We start from the raw sequence: 17,635 nt of genomic DNA on the forward strand, positions 1-17,635 counted from the left end.
AATATATCTTCGCTATTTATTATTGAGTGCCCTTGCAATAGCACTAATCACATCATATTATCACTGGTTTTGAGAGCTGTTCTTCCCCCTACACTGTAGGAGATCATGCTTCATGGATCATTGCATCTTTAGGATGGAGCACACTGTCTGGGCTACGGTGGGCATGTAATAGATAGCTATGGATGAATGTCAATCTTTGCATTCTTTACAATGCCCTGCATATGGTAGGTGCTTATGAAATATTTGCTGAATTGAATTAAATAGAATTGAATTGATCTGGAGAGAATACATAATAAGAAATGCCATAATATAACATAAAACATAATGAGTTTAAGTTTTAAGGTGAGAGAAATTTCCTTTGAGACTCCTCCTTAGGGTTGACTCTAAATGAATGCAGGTTTCCATGTTCTAACCAAATTTATATTTTTTTCTCTATTTATTTGCTCCCCAGTTTTGGTTTCCCTGTCCTGTCACCTCTCTTTGTTTTCATTCTCACAGCATAGCTTAGATCACCAAAAATCCAGACTCCTATTATCATCCTTATCAGTAAGCTATTGTTGCCTAACAAACAAACATAGAATCTCAGTGGTAAACTGCAAAAAGCACTTATTTTTCATGTGTCTGTGGGTCAGGTAGTCTAGGGCAGGCTTGAATGGACAGCTCTGCTTTAAGTTGTAGGTCTGACTGGACTTGTCTCCTCACTGAGGGTTGACCTCAGTTCTGTACTATATGTATTTACACTGGAACCCAGACTGAAGGGGCAGCAGCCACCCAGGGAAACTCGTGTCTTGGCAGTAGTGAAGAAGCAAGGAGATGAGTAGAAATCTGTAATGTGTCTGAAGGCCTCAGTCTTGAATTGACACATCATTTCTACACATGCTACGTTGTCCAAAGCAAGTCATATGGCCAAGCCCTATAGCAGTGAAATGAGGAAAATAAATGTTGCCCACTCTAGTAAGTTTTACTACACAGTCAGATGGCAGAGGTGGTGAATGTGTAAATCTAATTCAGAGAAGATGAGATGAATTCTCAATGATGATTAAATTTACCACAAGCCTATCCTGATTCTGGTCTTCCCAAGCAATCACATTAGCCTCTTAACAGATCTCTTTGTGTTCAGTCTTCCCCACTATCTGTGCCCCCCATTTGATTATGAACCTTTTGGTTACAGGTGATAGAATACCCAGTTAAAAATTATTTATATTATATTTAATTATAATTATATTTATATTCATATAACAGGAAGTCTAGAGAATGTGTTTTAGGATAGGTTTAAAAGTTCAACAATATTGTTGAGGTCTCCGGTTTTTGTACCTTCTTTTTTAATCATGTTTAGCTTTTGTTTGCAAGCTTTTTGCCTCATGGTGACAAAATTGCAGCAGTAGCTCCAGGCATTGCATGATTGCACAGTGATATTCAAAGCAGGAAGGAAGAAAGAAAGAATGTCTTCATATACCCCTCTCCGTTTATCAGAGAAAAAATCTTTTGTAGATTCCCAAGTCACATTCCCTTACATTTTACCAACCAGAACTATCTAATTTAAACTAACTAAAGCTACAGGGGAAGCAGAAGTCAATGGAGAACATTTTCAGGTTCTGTCCTATGAGTGGACTTTAAAAACAAGAAAGAAGTTGGGAGGGGAATAGTGTGTGTATAAGAAATTGATGGTATTTGCACACTCTCAAATAATTACCTACCTGACTTAATATTTAAGACTCTTCATAACATAATCTTCATCTCCTTTTAAAACTTAATACATCAAGATTTTTTCTAAATAAGAAGGAGTGAATGTTTTCCTCAGCACACCACATTCTTCTCATCACTCTTCTCATCACTGATGTGTTTGTTTGCCTCTCCTCCATCTTCTCCAAATACTCTTTTTGTCCTCTTTCTTACCTCTGCAATCTAAGTCTTACTTATCCTCGAGGATTCATTTCTTCTTTGGGAAGTCTTCCATGTGCACTCAAGGCTGTTCAGATTGCCCTGCCACATGCTCCCATTGCATCTGTGCTTCCCCAGGTGTATTATTTTTCACAATATGTTCTTACCTGTTTACTTATATGATGCCTGCACTAGACAAGAAACTTTTAGAGCATAGGAATTGAGGCTTGGTTACTGTGTTGCCAGTGCCATTCCTAGTTCCTGATGCAGAGCAGGCACTCAGAATTTTTTTTTTTTTTTTTTTTTTTTTTTTGGTAAATAACTGAGTGGATGAAACAGTAAATACACTAGAATGCCTTCATCTTCATCTTCCTGTATCTACCTATCAGAAGAAAAAATAAATAAACAAACAAAAGAAACCTCTCTCCAGATTTTAACACCGCTCCATTCAGCAATCTGTCTTTTTTGAATGATCTCCATCTCATAAACTTCCCTCCACTCTACCCCCACCAAACACCGCATCTGCACTACATGACACAAAAAACCCGATACTATAGAACATCCTCCTTAGCACTGAGTACCTTTTATGATACCTGTTATAGTCTATTTTTAATATTATTTGAATATTTCTTTCAGCCCTACAGTATTATGACTTCTTGATATCTTTTTCACAACCTAATATGCCTACTTCATCACTACAACTATAGAAGATATTCAGTAAATATTTGTGAAATTAATTTGAATTATGATTACTATTAAAGGATTTTCTACTCTATAACAATTCCTCCTGACTGTAACCTCTGGCCAAATTAAATGATCAAATCTGAAGTTTTGGATTATTTTTCTTAAGTAATATTTTATTTTATCCTTTCTTATAGTGGTGACTCACTGTTTTTGAACAAATCTTTGTTACTTGACCAGCTATTCAAAGCAAATGATTATTTCCCACTTCTCTACACTATGTTGCTGTGTTTTGAGCTTATCTTCTTTCTCTCTCTCTTGCAAAAAATGCACATTTCCATATTGAAGTACATTATTGTTGGTGCTTTAGCCTTAATTCTTTCCCTCTCTGCTAAGTTCTCAATTCAAGCCATCACCTTTTCTGAGAAATGGATGAAAATCGTGACTTTCTTGAAGTCTCACCACAGTCCATGTTGACTACCCCTTTGTAATAATGCATCGTTTAGCATTCTGTTATGCTGCATTTTATATTTTTCTCCCCACTTCTGCTAAAAATATGTTTTAAATGCATTGAAGACCTCCACTGATGATTAAGATGCTGTCTTACAGTCAATAATTCAATAAATATTTATTGAACTTCTAATGTATGCCAAACGTTGTCGAGTTACTGGGGATCCAGTAATAAAGGAAATAGGAATAGTCCTCACTCTCCTGGGTTTTGCATTCTAAGCAAGGGAAGCAACTAACCAGTAAACATATCAATCTAATACGTCAGGTGGAGAAAAGTGCTCTAAGAAAAGTAAGGTGGGGCAGCATGGAGAGTTCTGTTGGCAGCGGTTGCCAGGTTTTATTTAAAGGTGGATAGGAAAGGCTACAATAAGAAGGTGACATTTGATCAGAGAGCTAGGGCAATAGAGCTCCATGCAGAGGAAATAATAAGTGCAATGTCCCTGAGGCAGAACATGAATCAGCAACTCAACAGAGTGGTGGCAGGCAAGTGATGAGCTGGAGAGAGTAGAGAGGAATCAAATGAAATCAGTTAATTGGTGGAAGGTCAGGTTGTTTACTGCCTTGGAAGTGATGTGAGGGAATTGGATTTCATTCTGTGCAAGAGGGGAAGCCCTTGAACCTACTAAATATTTGTTTCATTATCAGTAATCAACATCTATGCTGTTTAAAAAGGTTCTGGAAATGGATGGTGGTGATGGTTGCACACCAATCCACATGTACTTAATGCCGCTAAACTGTACACATAGAAGTGGTTAAAATGGACACTTTTATGTTATATATATTTGAACACAGTTTTAAAGAATCTCTGCATGAATACCATGGATCCAAATTTGTGCTAGGCACTGGTGACTGTAAGAACATATAAGCAATGCAGCACTCAGAACCTGCTTTGAGAAAATAGATTCCATATATTATAAGTGTAAATACACAATGCAAGGTAGCATAAATCATGTTCCAAATGAGAGGGCTAGGCTAGAATTTCACAAAGTGTGTTCTGGGAAACATTAGTCTGGAGAGATGCCCTTTGAAAGAAAAGGATCTTACTCAGGTAAGTTTGGGAAATAATGCATCCTCCAGTCCCGCCTGGAGATTCCCAGTGCACACTGGCATAACACAGGCTCTAAAAATAAGTACACATGAAAGAAACCTGTTTAACTTTGTTTAACCCAATGTGGCTAAACCATTTTGATTACAGGCTTTTTTCCCCAAAATCGCCTATTAACATCCTGAAGAACTGGTATTCCAAAGAACCTATGTTACAGGAGACATAAAGCTGAGATAGGAAGGACAGAGTTTGTGGAGAAAGAGCCATCTGAGCTGAGCCCTAAAAGAAAGGGGATACTTAGATTAGAGAAGAGGAAGGGCATTCAAGGCAGGAGAGATGTGAAGAAATTCACTTCAAAGTAAGTCTCCGGGAACTTGCTTTCTTGGAATATCATTGAGCCACAGGGTGAATCTTCTACATATACTAACAACATCATAATTTTGATAACCATTGACAAATTTGTTCTCAAACACTAAGACACCAATTCGCTAAGATTAATTATTTTGTAGAAGTTTTCTTAATTCCTTGTCATTATTTTATAGACAACAAAGTTAAGCCCAGAGAGACTATAAATTACTCAGTCATCCCTGCCTAATCGATGGCAGAGTGTTAGTTTTCTTTCTCTGGGGCCGGAGTCCTGTTCCATAGAGAAGGCAGTTATGGTCTTTGTATGCCTGCAATAGACACTTTGGAATTAAAGCAAAAAAATCGATTCCTATGCAAGATGCAGATTTCATCATTCAGTGGATATGGAAACAGAATCAAATTAAAGAACAACGCAAGCTTGGATTTTAATGAAGCTCATCTTTGTTTCTTTTGCAGATCAAATTTTTGGCTCTCATCTGCACACAGTGTGTGAACGTGAAAATTCCACAGTTCCGCGGTTTGTAAAGCAGTGCATTGAAGCTGTCGAAAAAAGAGGTGGGTAACTGAATATACAGCAATTTCCCCCAATACTGTACCCTCTACACAACCAGTGCTCAAGTTAACAGCACTGACAAGCTATGCAATTAAAACTTGACTTTTGTTAATCAGTTAAGAGGATCAAGTTTCTTATTAACTTCAGTTTGTTTTCACAGTAGGGACATCAATAATTCCCACTAATGTTCTTTTTTTAATATTTTTTTCTGTCTGACATGTTGTTGATTCAATTGCAAACTTCTTGTTTTCTCGCCAGTGATAAAACATTCATAAAATATCAGCACTCACAGTGTTAGAACCCTCCTAACATTCATGCTTGTAGATTTTGTGCCAGAACATATTTTGGTAAGCCCCCAACATTACCCAAGTGAAGCAAACAGCGTTTCTACTTGCACATGGTGATATTCCATCTTCCACGTGTACATATCTGTTCAGCACAGAATATGCCTAACTGGTTTTCCTGGAACAATTAACAGACACACCTCCAGTGTTAAGATGACCTTTGATTCTTATATTTCAACATTCTGTTTTTCATTTGAAATTATTTCATCTTACTGAGGGGAACAAAACAAAACCCATTTGACTCATCATTTCTATGCTAGTCTATCTGTGGGGTGTTTTTCCTACTGACTATGACTTTATACATTCAAGGTCATTTTCCCTGAAAGATACATACAGTAGGTGCAGAATCTAAAAAAATATATTGAATAGAAATGTGAAGCTTCATCACCATCTGTTTCAAGTTTACAACATATTCCCACGATCTAGGGGAATATATATCATGTAAAAGACAGAGGTGTTTCCAGAAAAAGAATTGGTGAATCTACTCCCCTTTTCAGCTCCCAGTCTCTTAAAACAATAGAACCAAGGGAAGAAATCTTTACCAAGTTATCTGCTAGGGAAAAGCCATTTTAATTCTCTCGATGTTACCTGTCTTTATTATAGAAACATAATAAAAATGGTCTGCAATTTCCAGCTCCTGGAAATTCATACTTTGATTATACTGTAAGGACAGCCTTGGGATCCTATTATTCCCGTATCAGTAGGGAATGAGAGAATAACAAGAAGGGGACGAGTGGGTAGGGAAAGTGGATAAAGTGAGCAGCTTTGGGGAAAAGCATATCAACACATCAGAGAGAAGATCTGAGGGTTCAAGGACAGAGTAGAAAACAGTAAAAGCAGAATAAACACAAGGAGAGGTATCTGTGAGGAATGAAACCAGTTGGAGATTAGAGAGAAAAGTCTTTTTATTGTATGTTGCAATCTCATTTAATTTTCTAAGTACATATTTTAGGAATAAATATTATTTAATAAGTACTTAAAGCCAAGTGGATCACTGAAAATGTTATAATGCTATTATTGCTAATAGTTAAATTATCATCATTTTCAGGAAATCTTCATTCTCTTATAAATACTCAGCATTGATGATGTGAGCACTGTTATATTAGAGCAAAAATCCAAATAGGACTTTGGGGGAAGCTGTACATAATAAGATGTGTGCACATAAAAAAAGGGTTCTATACCTCTCTATTTATGTACATGCCCCAGGCAAAACGAAAACTCTACTAGATACAGCCTTGTGGCATGCAAACACCATGGTATTGCAGAATAGAAAATGCCCATAAATAGGAACTGTATATTTTGTTCATGGTATTTTGTTGGTGATTTTTAATAAAATAAGACAATGTATTTTCTGACAGGGGCAATCATATTTGGTATTATATTTCATTGTCCCAATGTTTATTCTTAAAATGAATTTGTAGATTCAGCACTGAACAGGCACTAATCACACATATGATTATTAAAATAATTCCTAAGTGTTTTAATGAAACATGATTATTAAAATTATTCCTAAGTGTTTTAATGAAACTCAAAGACTGCAATTCCATAAAGCAACTGATAACTCAAAGCATTTTGGCAATGTCAGCTTAAAGGAACTGTATGGAAATGTTCAACAAAAACTCAGAGACACAAGGTAAACCTCTCACATCACTGCAAGATTTACAAGTGTGTGCTTTTGATTATATTTTTCTATGATCATTTTGTTGGATTAATATTCTTACATTGATATGCCAATTCTATTTACTCAAAGTGTTGTTTTTACTAAATTTTGGCATAAAGCACCTCAGGACAGAAATAATTTATGTGGATCTAAGTCCAATGTTTATGCAGGCTTCTGATGACATTTTATGCTGGGGTTGTTGTTAGGAAGTAGCATATAAAGGTGCCAAGTCTCTCAGCACGGCTGGACTCTGCCTATCTCGAGCCCTCCTTCTAATGGCCAGATCCTCTTCCAGCCAAGATACTTAACTGCAGAGTCATGGGAAATGCTTATGGACCAGTTATGGGAAAGGCACTTTTAATGAAAACTGTGTGTTTACTCTCACAGTCTTAGGAAAACGGTCTCAATCCTCACTACAGCAGCACATCAGCTGTTATATAAAAAATATTTGTTTCCTTTCTCTCTTTTTTTCTTGAGGTTATTTCCCCCACCTTAAAAAAATAATTTACAAACTGTAGCTGTATATTTTTAATGCTTCTTACATGCTTGATTTCAAATGAAACAACATCAGGGCATTTCTCACCATTTATTCATTCATTCCTCCATTCATGCATTCATTCATTCATTCAGTTAGTTTCTTGCACTTGGCAGAGCCAATTTGCCCATGCTCCTCTAGTCTCCACAGGGAAATCCTACCCAGCCCTTGGCACAAGATACATTCTCTATTCATCCCTGGTAAAGTGGTGTTAGTTACATTTTAAATTTTGCATCTCTTGGACATACCTAGAAAGAAATCTCTTAGTGAGCCGAATGTAAACCAATTGAGCGAATCACTTGTTTAGTATGTTTCCTTATCTTGATTTGGATTTCCTTTATTCCTCTAAACCACCAGAGCATTCTCCTTCTTACCAACTATTATAACTAGATTAAGGTTATTTCTGTGGTTTCCGACATTGTCTGCTCGGCCTAGAAAACATACAGAAAACTTGGAGGGCAAACTGTAAAGGAGTGTGTTAGTCTTTAAAGCTTTTCCAAGTGGTTCATTCTCCCTTGCCTTGCCTTTACAGTTTTAGATTTTATATATATATGTGAAATCATAAGTAGCCAATGAAAAATTCAACTTACGTTTCTTCTTCCAGAGCAGTTTCTGCAAAAGATTGTTCAGCTAATGCTCAATACATATGGTAAACTGACTAAAAGCAGGACATCATCTGATACTTTTTTGAGGTCTTGGGGGGACAAGCCTGGAGAGGATGACATTGTGATACACTGGTGGTATGTAGATCTAAACAGGGAGAAGTCCAGTTTTCAGTGCTTTATAAAATACTTTCTTTAGTTTATGATGACCTCAAAGGTGTATAGAAATTGCTTACTTAAAAATAGGGTCACCTGTATCACTTAGAGACAAGGACCTAGGAGACGTGAACTGAACAAAGTACTAAACTGGTAGAATTCGTACTGAGACCTTAATCCATAGTTTTTTATATGAAACCTATGTGACTGACTGACTACTCTTTGTGAAGGCCAGTTACTGATATTTGGAAAGAACGGCACGCAGTGTGTGCCGCGTTGTAAACACTCACTGAAGTAACAGACACTAGTGTTTATTGCATTTCAGCAGTAAGTAGCTATTCAGTACCTACTCTGTGTCATTCTCCGTACTACCAGCTAAGAGTATAGAGCAGATATACATTAAAAAAACTGTGATAAGTGCTGTGAAAGAAAAGAATAGATATTGTGCTAGGAGAAAGAACAACCACTACAGTAATAATTTTAAAAAATAATAGAAGAAGTTTGTCAGCTTAAAAATGGCATAATAGGGGATGGGGGAAATGGAAAGAGCTTCGTCAAAGGGCATAAAGTTGTAGTTATGCAGGATGAATAAGTCTAGAGACCTACTATACAAGCATGATGACCAGAGTTAACAATACTGTGTTGAATACTGAAAATAAGCTAAGAGTAGATTTCAGGTGCTCTCGTCACAGACAAAAATTGGTAGTTATGTGAGGAGATGATATGTTAATTAGTTGGTCATTTTGCTGTGTCTATGTATATCAAATCATCATGTTGTACACCTTAATTATATATAATTTTTATTTAGAATATATTTTTAAATGACATTATAAACCCTGAATAATAAAATGCATACTCTTCTGGTTTTAGCCTCCTGATAAGACCAGAAGTTTAATTACAGCCTATTTCCCAGGTTATTTTCTTGACACATTGTGACAGCACAATACAAGGAGTCACTTGGTGTGAGATACCCAAAAGAACATGCCCTAAACGATGAACCAGTCCTTTTTCTACACAACAATACCATACATTACCATAGACTTCCTTTATATAATAATGGAGTTAACTAAATGAATGAACACGTTTCTACACTAAATATATTTTTATGCATTGAATATATTTTTCTTTGTAAAGGAATAGGGCTGGTTTTAAAACAATTTTTAAATTTCCTTTGGATTGGCATTCATCCTTTGGAATATGGTTTAACAACTCATTCTTCCTCTATGATTCCCAGTTCTGATTATTATGCCCCTGAACTATTTAACAACATTAAAATGATACCTAGAGATCTGTTGCAAACAATGTGTACACACTTAACACCACTTAACTGTACACTTAAAAATGGTTAAAATGGTAAATTTTATATTACATGGTTTTCTTTACCACAGTTAAAAATCAGTGATACCAGGTCTTCCAAATTTGATGATTCCAGCTATAAGCTACTCTGCAGAATGCCTCAGCAGATGCTAACCGACAATTTTGCTCTTTCTTTTTTCTGGAACACAAAATACTATGACAAGAATGATACACAAAATTACATATTTGACTTGGTGCCTAAAAGCCACCCTGGGATCCATAACCTTGCTTAAAGATTTAAGAAAGACCTTTAGTCTACTTCTGAGAAGGTCCTTAGCCTCAAAAACTTTATCTCTCTACTTGACTTCTTAGCAGCTGTTATATTTTTTTGCTGTCGTTTGTTTGACAGGATCCAGTTATAGGTTCCGATGTCTGTTTAAAGAAACAAGGAGGCTGTTGGCTTTAAAATTCCTTCATTGCTTGTGTGATCAGCATTTTCCCAGGCTTTTCTACATAGTTTGCCAAGCAAAGGGACTGACCTTTTGTAGCAAACACTTTTTCATTTCAAAATGCTCACTTTGATTTTTGTCCCATTTTATGCTCATTCCAAACTGTTTACAACCCACTAAAAATGACTGTGAATTATATGTTTGTGTAATGGATTCCTTTTGTGGTCAGAGTGGAATGTTTACTTTGAACAATTAGTTATCTTTGGGTAGATTATAGCAACTTGGAAAAAGAATGGCTAAGATTATTATTATACCTTAACTGTTTCTTTTTGGTAATTCAGCTGCTGTTACGTGAAGTTTGAGAGAAAGACACATTAAGAATTCCATGCCATTATAAATGAAATCTATTTCTCTAATTGTGTCAATATTTATTTAGACGTATTTATTAATATCATAAGAAGGTAAGGTTATACACCTACACAGGAGTATGCTTACTGAGTCATAAAAATTCAGAGCAAGGACTATACGTAAATACATGGATATTTACTATTATATATAGTGCATGCCTTGCTTAGCATGTACTTGCAAATTAAGTAAGGCATGCCCATGTATGTACTTATTATAAAAAGAACAGGCAAGATTCAGTGCACCAGTCTGACTCTTGAGATACTACCAAGTGTTCACTTGCAAAAATAAAACTACATAGTCTCTTCACGTTGCCTGATGATCTAGGCCCCTGAAGGGCAGATCATAATGCCTTCCCTAGACAAGCTCTGCTCCCAGTTCTGCTAATTTTGTCCTGTTCATTCTTTCCCACTTTGGGATAATCTATTATAGTTGGATCCAGGCACGCACCAAAGGCTGATACTTCCATGAAGAATGTGCAATTTGTACTGTTTAGTTTGTGACGAGATTCTTGAAAACTTTTATGATTCTATCTTGTTCCAGAGGGACTTCTGCTTGCTAGTTTTAAAAGCAGTGAGTAAAAAAAAAAAGTAACAAAAACAAAACAAACTGATAAAAATTACATGCTCAAAAAATAAAATCAAGAGTTCAAGATAAGCACTATTCCTTTTTCCCCAGAGAATATTTGTGGACTGAACAAAAATGTTTCTAAGAGCACTGACCTATGTCTTCCTTTTTTTTTTTAAGTGCTTGCTTTTTATGCCTAAAGTTAGGCATCCACATGCGTTTACAATAGCAATGATCCTCCAAGAAACTCCGTGAAAGTTTACAGCAAATTTTCCTTAGTTTTTACTTCTGATCCTCCAAGAAACTCCGTGAAAGTTTACAGCAAATTTTCCTTAGTTTTTACTTCTGAGTTAAAATCAAGTCCAGTTTAGCGTTTTTGGTGTTTTATGTTTTGTTTTAATGCAACCAATGACAGCCACCTTCCTGACAGCAGTAGTCTTGTAGGTCCAAGTTGGAATTGGCTCTTTGAGGTAGTCATGCTGGGGCCTCTGTGTCTGTAAAAAAGCCACATTCAGGGCTAGAGGGGAAGACAAAATCAAAAAAGAGTAAACAGGAAACAGCCAGCGAGAGTATAAAAGAGAAACTGGGAAAAGACAACCAAAAGAAATCAGAGATGACAAGGTGGAGAGAGAGAAAAAAGCTGTTTTGCAATTAAGAAAACAAATATGGATAAAAGGACTTGCTTGTGAGGTCTGTAATGAAGAGAAGACAGACTATTGAACCAGTTACCGTCTCTGCCATAGTTACCTAATACCTACTTCCCTGTTCCAGAGAAATGTACTCCTGCTCCAGAAAATGCTTGTCAGTTAAATCTTGCCATGAGTGTTCACAAATTCTGAATGTTCACAAATTCTGTGTATAGACGCGGCTACTAATTAATTCACTGTACTTATTAGTGACATTTAATGGAGTTTATCTACATTGAGCAATACACAACAGTCTTATTATCAAAAAAAGAGAGCTTAAGTCTAACAGAAGTTAACAGAGAAATGAATGTGCAGTTCAATAACCAGAAAGGCTATCTAACGTATCCAGCAATGTGGCTCTGGTCAAATCAGTCAGCGGATATTCCCACACTTTTGAGTCCAGAATGCGTACGAATAAATAATGTCTCTTCCTAGATAAAGCCTGAGTCTAATTTCCAACCTCTGCCCCCACTCCCACCCCCATTCTAAAGTTTAGGTTCTTAACATATTTTTCCCTTGGAGTCAGTTGTAAGGAAACAGAGCCAAAATTAATACCCTAGGAAATTAGCCTTTTGTTGTGGATGGAGGATTTAAATAATGCAACACCTCAACATGTCAAGATGCAGTACTCTAAATTATCCTTTAGTGGTGTCATTTATATGATGGGAGTTCTGGGTCTGGGAGTTTTGACCATTATAAACCCCAATATTCAGAAGTTAATAGTTCGACCATAAAAATAATCTTGGCTGAAAGTTGGCAGGATGTTTAAGCCTGAAAGCAACTGTTTACAAAATTTGAAGAAAAAAAAAAAAATCACATGCTTTTGGAAAGCTTTCAGGTTTTTACAAAATGGGAGTAATAGTGATAATAATACTACTAATAATGAGGCAGTTAGAGATTTTCAGATATTTGTTGCCTTGGGATTCAAAAATGGATTTGTAGTTTTTAAATAATTTTTTAAAATTCTTACGGCATAATGTGAACCTACTGATTAAAAAGTAAATTATCAAAAAAAAAAGTAAATTATCAACACTTTCACAAGAGTGTCACTTTATTTTTTGAATTAATTTATTCTTTATTGGTTGAACAAAAATATATATGTTATATTTTTATAGGCATTTCCCTAGAGCTTAAAAATGTATGATAATTGAGAAGTCTTAAGTTAATTCAGGAAGCTATGAATAAGACCAAAATTTTATACTCTTTTGTGGGTTTCCTAATGAATAACATTCCCTTTCTAAATGCCTAGAAAAAATTGCCTTTTCCAAAGAATTTTCACACTTTCAGATGAAGTGTGTCCAACTTAAGCATTAATCATTAATCTGCATATACCGTAAAAGAGACGTACAGATTCCAGGAGAAATAGTTGCATTGGTCTGCATAATTGAATGTGGCATATTTTCCTCTACAGGATGTTTTAAAGTAATTTACTCATCTCCGTAATAGATTTGTGTCTTGGAGATTCTTCTGAACTCTATGAGAGGTTATCTTATAGTCTAATGCGCTGTTGAGTTAGAAATGTTTTTCCTGGGTTTAAATAATCTTTTCTTTGCTAGTTTTATTCCTTTTGCCAAATTTTATACTCTTCAAGCCACTTCTATTTTCAGTTCAGAAACAAACAAACAAACAAACAAACCAAGGGCAGCATACTTTGAAAAGAAAAACTGACTGTGCAAAACCAAAATAAGTCTGAAATGATACTGCTGGAAGAGTTCTTGAGGTTTTAGTAGACCATAGACCCAAAATATAAAGTCGTACTCTTTTTAAGGAAATAAGAATGCCCTGAGATGTAGGGTGAAAGCACCACTTATAGAAGGAAAGTATTTAAGACACACCTTCAGTACGTTGTGTGCTTCTTCTTATAAGGAGCATGGATTTATTTTTAACTCTTCACACAGTGCCTTGCACATGATGAATTCTCAATAAATGATGAAAAAATGGTTAAATTACATTCAACATTGTTTAAATCTTCATTGGAAAGTTGCACTCCATTGCTACACCTGCAAATGGTTGAAACTAAAAAGATGAATGACCAGCAGTTGTTGGTTGAAGGCAGCTACAAGATGTGCAGAGAATAATGTAGCTTGCAAATCTTTCTTTTAAACATTTAAACCATTTCTGATGATATTCTATTATATTCTAAATGACATCATTCTTTCCCATTGATACTCAGCTATGCTAAACATTCGAAGTTATGTTTACTTTAAGATTTTATGCTCATCAATTTTTGGAAAGCACGTTTAAGTTCAGCAGCTAATAGAACATCCATTCTCATTTCATCAGAGGAAGTCATATCCCATTAGGCATTATTTCACCACCAATAGCCTGCTGTTTTTAATTAAGTAATTGAATGACAACTATGACTTGTAAGTGACATGTCTGAGAATGGTCAGGCGTAGGCTCAGGTCCCATAACCACACAGAAGGTTGAGCACCACATCTTTTCCTTTAATTCAGACTTGGAATACCATGCTGGCGCTCCTCTGTGTTACTTTACTTCCCTGTGACTATCTCACCTTCCAGATTTAGTGTTTCTTTTCTATGTAAATCTCAGGAAATTCTTAGTTTGAAGATAGTTTTTTGAGTTTACAGATTCTGTCAAAGAATTTGAAATAAGAAAGATATGGTCAACGACACAGTCCTATCAATTTGAAACTAATGAACAGAGGATACCAATCCTCTACATTCTGACATGGTTTTGCTACTGGATATTGATTTCATTTTCTCCAAAATTTACTTCACAGCAGAAAAAAGTTAAACTCTGCTGACACTATCCGAAGCTCCATAAAGATTTTGAATACACCAGTGTCATTAAAAGAGGACTATTACCTTTCTTGTTTTAAACATAATGCTCTTCTTGTTATGTTTTGCACTTTTGACAGTTTGGGCTAACTTAACTCTTGAGTATCCCTACAGAGTGGTGAGACACCCAACAGCACTGTAATCACTGTGGTAAGTTTTCTTTACTTTTGTCTTAAAGGTGAGCAGTTGGCATGTATGTGAAGTTGCATAGCATAATATTGGAGCCTATGTGTCTGGCCTAGAGTTTGACAGCATAAAAACACACATTTCCTCTGCATTTAATTCTTGGCTGACATTTCATGCTACTCCTTCTCTCAGTGTGATCTCAATGCCCCGAAAGCTTCAATGATTCCTTCAGTGACTTTAAAGTTCCTAAACGGACATGACTCCTCAAGCTACTTTTTTATACTCAGACCTGAGGTCCAGGAACAACCCTTTTTGAGTTTTTCCCTGGCATTCCAAATTCAACATTTTTAAACTGAACTTTCCTCAACAAACCTGCTATTCCTCCTTTAGTCTTTAATTTAGTCGGTGGAGTCATGACTATTTCCCCATTGCCCTAAAAAGAACTTCATTGGACATCTTAAATTCTTCTCTCTCATTATGTACAGCATCTTTCATCAGATCTAATGATCTGTACTTTTTTTACTATCTCTTGAATCTGATTCTTCCTCTCACCTCCCATGGCCTTAATTGTGCTCCCATAATTTCTTTTGAGATAAACCCTCTAATTGATATCACTGCCTTTGTTCTTATTTCTTCCCAGGCCATTCTTCTCCATGCTGCCAAAATTATCCCTCTTAAATATAAATAGGATTATATTATCCCTTCTGAGAACCTTCCCATCAGGATAAACAAAATACCATACTAGTTATTACCATAAAAAGGAGAAGCATATGACCTCTGTCTACTCTCCAGCTTTATAACCTCATAAACGGCTTCCTATGCTCCAACTACATGAAGTTTTCCAAAGGCTGACATTCCTACCATGAACAGTTTTCTCTCCTTAAAGACCCTTTCTATACCCATCTACCTCCCAAATTCCGATTGATCCTCTTGGGCATAGCACCAGGGTCACCCTCAACAATGAATGTTCTCTGACTCATACCCTCAACCACCTCTCTGTGGTCTCTTGAACATTAGTAACCATCCCTCTCCACAGTGTTCTAGTAAGAGCTTTGCTTCCCCAACATAGCCCTTATTGCTTGCGACCATAACGGCTGGTTTCATAGCCCTTTCCCCACCTAGAATGTGAGTCCTGGAGTCTAGAGATGGTCTGGTTCATTTCCCAAATGTATTAGCTTGCATTATTTAAGGCTGAATCTCACCTTATTATTTCCTGCCTCCTCACTGCTCAGCACACTAGAGCTGGTATATGTAGGGGTTCCAGTCAAGATGGACGATTAAATGGATGAATAGATGGATATTATCCAAGATTTCTTTTCATTCATCCACCCATGCATCCGTCCTTAGAGAATCAAATTCTATGCTGAGTGGCTGCTTCCCACCAGCTATCTATTTTACATTCGGTAGTGTATATGTGCCCATGCCACTCTCTCACTTTGTCCCAGGGAGATCATCTTGGTGCTTTGTGGCCACCTAGAGGGATGGGATAGGGAGGGTGGGAGGGAGGGAGACGCAAGATGGAGGGGATATGGGGATATATGTATACATATAGCTGATTCACTTTGTTATACAGCAGAAACTAACACACCATTGTAAAGCAAATATACTCCGATAAAGATGTTAAAAAATAATTCTATGCTGAAGATTCATTGAACTGTTAGAAGAGATAGTGATTAAATGTCTCTTAAAACACAATGTAAAGTTACATTATCTGGAAAGGTAAAGAAGCTGCCTTAAAAGAGTTGTTTTGTTTTGTTTGGTGTTTGCATCATGGCATAATATGTGTATATATAACCACCTCAGTCTATATCCATGTTTATATCTATATGACGTACCATATTAGCAATAGTCTCTAACAGGATAAGACAGAACAAAAATAGAGCAATGACTCTGGTGTTCAGGACAGGTTTCAGACAAAACTGACTTTCTCAGCCTTAAGAGGCAGAAACCAGTCTCTCAACAAACAGTGTTAAATTGCTTCATAAACCTGAGAGATTCAACTAACTAAAGAGAAATTTAATGCTTTTGAGACCTACCAGTGTCATAAGAGTAGAACTATCATGGTCCTGGTTCAAAAAATTATGTTTTTTATATAGAAACTTCCAGGCATTGTGCTTACTTCCCCGTAAGTTTGTGTATAATTTTTCCCATTATCACCCCCTAGGTCTCTTTCACCATCACCACTTTCCAGGCATCTACCATCCACTGAATAGCCATGTTTCTGATTATCTTTTCCCAAATGTATTAGCTTGCTTTATTTAAGGCTGAATCTCATTTTATTATTTCCTGCTCGTATTTCTAAACTCCTGAAGTCCATTTGTATGATTCTTTTGTCTTCACAGATGTCCACAGTTCCTCCCAATTTAGTATCATCAGCAAATTTAATTAATGCTTTGTTTACCTCTCCTTCTAATGAAACCAGTCCCTTGTTTCATTTCATCATACAAAGTAAAAATATATTGGCAATAAAACAGTTTGAAGAAATGTTCCCTCACTGTAGGAGGGGAAGTTAAAGATACAGCAAAGAACCATGTAGTGAGGAGTGGACAGGGCAGCAGGGTGGTGAGCTAGTTTGCTGTTGCCCTAAAGCAAAACCTTCACAGCAACCACACTTTGGCAGATTGCCTGGGTTGGTGCTGGGTGGGCGGGGTGTGTGTGTGTGTGCGTGAGTGCGCGCGTGCGCGTGTCCTGGAATGTAGCTCTATTACCCCAACTGAGGACTTTTTACGAAAGATATTTATCGATATCTGAAAAGCACGTTTAAAAGTATAAATACAAATACAAATGTAAGCTAGTAACATTTAATCCATAGTGTAGCCACAAACCTAGATGTGAATATATACATCTGGGTATATGCAGGCTCACAATTATTTTCAGCAGGCTTTTTCTAACATTCACCACTGTCTAAGTTTTTATCTTAGTCCTTAACTTGACAAAAGCTTTAAACCTAAATTACCCATTGGGTTTTAATC

General features: G+C 36.4%; 1 protein-coding gene across 2 annotated transcripts in view; it reads left to right on the top strand.

Annotated features, from left to right (window-relative positions):
* The window catches only part of ARHGAP15 (Rho GTPase activating protein 15), a 613,208-nt gene that overhangs the window by 384,303 nt on the left and 211,270 nt on the right, over window positions 1-17,635 (top strand). For both annotated transcript variants that reach the window (XM_059053493.2, XM_067027507.1), the window contains exon 10: window positions 4,940-5,038. In XM_059053493.2, coding sequence (XP_058909476.1) covers window positions 4,940-5,038 — 99 coding nt within the window. The remainder of the gene's footprint in view (window positions 1-4,939; window positions 5,039-17,635) is intronic.

Source organism: Kogia breviceps, chromosome 2 (assembly GCF_026419965.1).
Source record: "Kogia breviceps isolate mKogBre1 chromosome 2, mKogBre1 haplotype 1, whole genome shotgun sequence".
NCBI lineage: Eukaryota > Metazoa > Chordata > Mammalia > Artiodactyla > Physeteridae > Kogia > Kogia breviceps.